This window comes from Alligator sinensis, unplaced genomic scaffold (assembly GCF_000455745.1).
Source record: "Alligator sinensis unplaced genomic scaffold, ASM45574v1 scaffold347_1, whole genome shotgun sequence".
NCBI lineage: Eukaryota > Metazoa > Chordata > Crocodylia > Alligatoridae > Alligator > Alligator sinensis.
Window position 1 is genome coordinate 2,034,674 of NW_005841922.1, and position 3,758 is coordinate 2,038,431.

The 3,758-nt window shown below is 44.1% G+C and overlaps 1 protein-coding gene across 1 annotated transcript in view; it reads right to left on the reverse strand.

Moving 5' to 3' along the window:
- The window catches only part of PDZD2 (PDZ domain containing 2), a 335,521-nt gene that overhangs the window by 81,729 nt on the left and 250,034 nt on the right, over positions 1-3,758 (reverse strand). The window contains 2 exon segments of the mRNA XM_025198461.1: positions 593-725; positions 1,568-1,710. Coding sequence (XP_025054246.1) covers positions 593-725; positions 1,568-1,710 — 276 coding nt within the window.

The window sequence follows — 3,758 nt, forward strand, 5'->3', positions numbered from 1 at the left end:
CTCGCGTGTTCAGAGCCTTCAGCCGGATTGGGCTAGAGTTCACGAGTCTAGAACTCTTGTCCGCCTCTTTCCTTTTTCTTCTCTGTAACTGCAACTGAAGCAAGCTTTCCAGCCTACACCACTGCCATCTCGGTGTAAGTAAACAATCTTTTAAACTACCGATAGCGTCCGTGCCTAATTCCAGAGCGAAAGCCTCCCCTCTCCGCCCCCGCGTGCCCGGGCTGCTGGCCACAGCCCGCGTGCAGCGCAAAAAAGGGCTCGGGGCGCTCCCGGCCCGCACACTGTATTGTTGTCAGAAAATGCTGTTTGCCATCCTAGGCACAAACACAGTTATTCAGGCTGTACAAACAAATGGTTGCCTGGGATGTTCCCCCTTGCTATTCATTTACCGTAGATTTATCAGACCTACATGTGTAATTTCAAGCTCAGCTATAGAATTTAAGGGAGGAAGCATGCATGCATAATGGTACAGACTGCTGAAAAGCTGCCCTTGCCAAAACACACACACACACACACACACACACACACACACACACTTTTAAACATGCATTAAAACAACTGTCAATTAAGAGAATGAGATGCTGTTACCTACCCTGCTTGCCACCACCAACTGCACTAGACCAACTGCCGATCGAAGGAGGGCCACGGCTTCCTGATGTGAGAGTCCAACCAAGGATTGACTGTTGATCATTAGGAGCTCATCACCTGATGTCAATCTACCATCCCTATGGAAATAAAGCATAAAGCATTCTGAGCCTGAATAAAGGTTCTTAGGCTCATGCTGTGTAGGAAAGTTATATTTAAAAGCTGATGTGCAATGAAGTGAACGAAGCATGATTTGGGTGAATCTAAACCCATTCAAATAGGTGTCATTTTATTAGCACAAGGACAGATATGCACAGAGAGCTGCGTGGCTTTGAAGGAATCTCCACAGCATGGCATTTAGGACAATGCTCCATATGGCATATAGTGATAATTCACATTCTCCTTAGGCCTACCTCCCCCACTGTGGGAAGGCTTTCGTGGGGTACTTCAATCCCCTCTCCCCTGAACTGAGACCTATATGCCGAGCCCATGATCATGTTTCTTACTACAGGGAACCCTAGGGTGCTATCACAATGTATGGCCTAGGGAGCAATGCCGAACATTAAAAAGCTCTGTTCTTCCCTATGGCTGTTCCCACAAACAATGCAATCTTGTGATGAGGGAAGGAGGGAGGAATCTTGCATGCTGTCAGATGTCCTTGATTATATTCTAGGCTCAATTAAATGTACATCATAGGCAATCCTTGGATCCAAAGGTCCTGCCTCACTTTCCCTTTGGAAAAATCCCCAAACACCTATAAGCACCCTTCTACCTTGGGTTAATCATGGTGGTAGGTGGGACTGCATGAGCATCCTAAGAGGGTCTAACACTACCAATTTAGGCTGAAGAGCTCTAATATCCCTCTCTTCTGTAATACGTGTGTTTATCTGACCACAAACTTATTCTTCAGCTTGCAGAAATGGTTCAAGCAGATGACTGATCAGACCTATGCAAATTCACCAAGGAACAGCTGCTACCTTACCTGTGTGCAGAGCCTCCTTCTTCCACGTGCGCAACAATGATGCCGTGAGGTGATCGCTTTGACCCTCGGCCTCCTGTAATCTGGATTCCCAGGCCATCTGTCCCCTTCACTATGTGCATCTTCCATATGCGGCAACCTTCTCGCTGAGAGAAAACGTGTAGAGAGTCCTTGAATTTGTATTTCAACCATAAAATAAAGTCCTGAAAAGGCCTAGGTTAGTCAAGACTCCGCAGAGGAGGGTGGCAAGAAAGTAGTGCTGAATACACTGCCTATTGGCCTGATTCAATTCCCTCTGAAGTCAAGGAAGAGACTCCCCTGGACTTCAGTGAGCCTTGAATCAGGTCCTGGTCACTGCAGCACACAAGTATCTGGAGTTGCTGAGCATGGCCTTTTGTAATCTGTTGTCCAACATGAAGTAAGTGGAGAAGAGCAGGTGCCATGAACTGGTGGTTTGGTGCACGGGCAGAGGTTTGCTTGCTCTGGAGAGTTCATTCCTCTGTGCTACACAAGTGTTACACACACACAGGCTCAGGCCAAGTACTAGTGCCAGGCCTCTGCACCTCTTTTCCTTTTGCAGGCTTCACTCAGCAGCCTGTAGACCCGAGCCCTTTCTTTAAAACCATTTTAAAATGGAAGCGAGAATTATTTGCAGTAACTGAAGAGAACAGTTGGCAGAAGAGCAAAATATTATTCAGAGCTTTAGAAGGGCCCTAGGATAATACAGTCACATTACAGTATCAATGTCTACTTTGCCACAGGATTTGCATTTCTAGAGGCATTGGCAGTGTCCCCATCTACTTAGAAAAAAAGTTACCACCCTCAGCTTAACCACTGAAAGTCATAAGTATCCATATGGTGCGATACCAACTCTCCATTAAACAGTAATATGTCACACAAATAAGTTACATTACACCTGAAACGTACCTTTATTTTTATTTTTTAATTAAAAAAACAAGCACCCATCCAAGCTGCCTTGTGCGTTTGGCGTGCAACAACAACAGCAGCAACAAAAAACAGCCCAGCCCCGAGCGGCTGCAATTCCCCCTGAAATGCCCATGAGAAGCTCTCCGGATGGCACGCAGAGGACCGAAGTCATTCCACAATTCTTGGCACAGAGAAGAGGAAAAGAGCATGTGCCCAAAGGAATTACCTGGCATTTCCCATAGTGAAAGGAAGCAGCTGGTTAGAATTACGATACCGTGAGATTTTCAAGCTCAGAAGAGAAACGCGTCCCCCCCGTGAGAACTGTTCTCAACTGATTGAAGTTTCTCTCCTCTGCTTGTTTCTTACTTACATACGTACACTTATTTCCGATGGATTTTACTTCACATGAAACTGATGTTTTTACAAAAAATTATGCACTTTGCAGTCTGAAAACAAACAAACAATTAAAAAAAAAAAACTTTTTTTGAAAATTACTGATACTGTCATTTGTTCCTGAAGGAAGAGTTACATACCATAGGAAGCATTTCAGATTGCTACTTGTTTTTAAGACCTGGCATTGACAACAGCAGTGTCAAACCTAAAATGCTTGACAGCAGCATGCACATCTTTAGAAAACTATGTAGATCAATCTTAGTTCCTGGTGGCAAAGTTTTAAGGTGGAAATCTGTCTCAAAGGCAGTCAGCCCAGCAGGCCCTGGAGCTCTCAAGTACAACACAATCCCAACAGGAGTTTCACATAAACGAGAAGAGCAAAAGGAAACCAAGTTCAAGAGCAAATGGCTGAAGACAGAGGACAACTCTAGGTAAAAGGTGCAGAATGTAGGGAGCGTAGCCATCAGCCACAGAAAGCTGGGTCTGGAAAATTACATATATGATGTTTAAAAAACAACATAAGAATTTGATTCTCAAAACAAGCTTGTGTGCCACTCTCTTTCAAGGAGGCTGCACCTCAGTAGAGATTAAGTGATTTTTGGACCAAGTCCACAACTATTTAAAAAAATAAATAAAAAAGGAGTCTCCTAATTAAACAGCAGGCGACAGGTCCTGTCAGGAAGGGGTACACACGGTGGTAAATAGAGTAGTATGTAGAATGGCTTGTGAAATAAAAAAAAAAAAAAGGACAGAAATCTCATGTATTTATTCAGCCTAAAAGCAGAGTTATGCTACAGTTCCAGCATACTCGAGAGGTTCCTATTCTTCTAAAATGTGGCTAGTTTCATAATAAAAACAGCTTATCACAAACAGA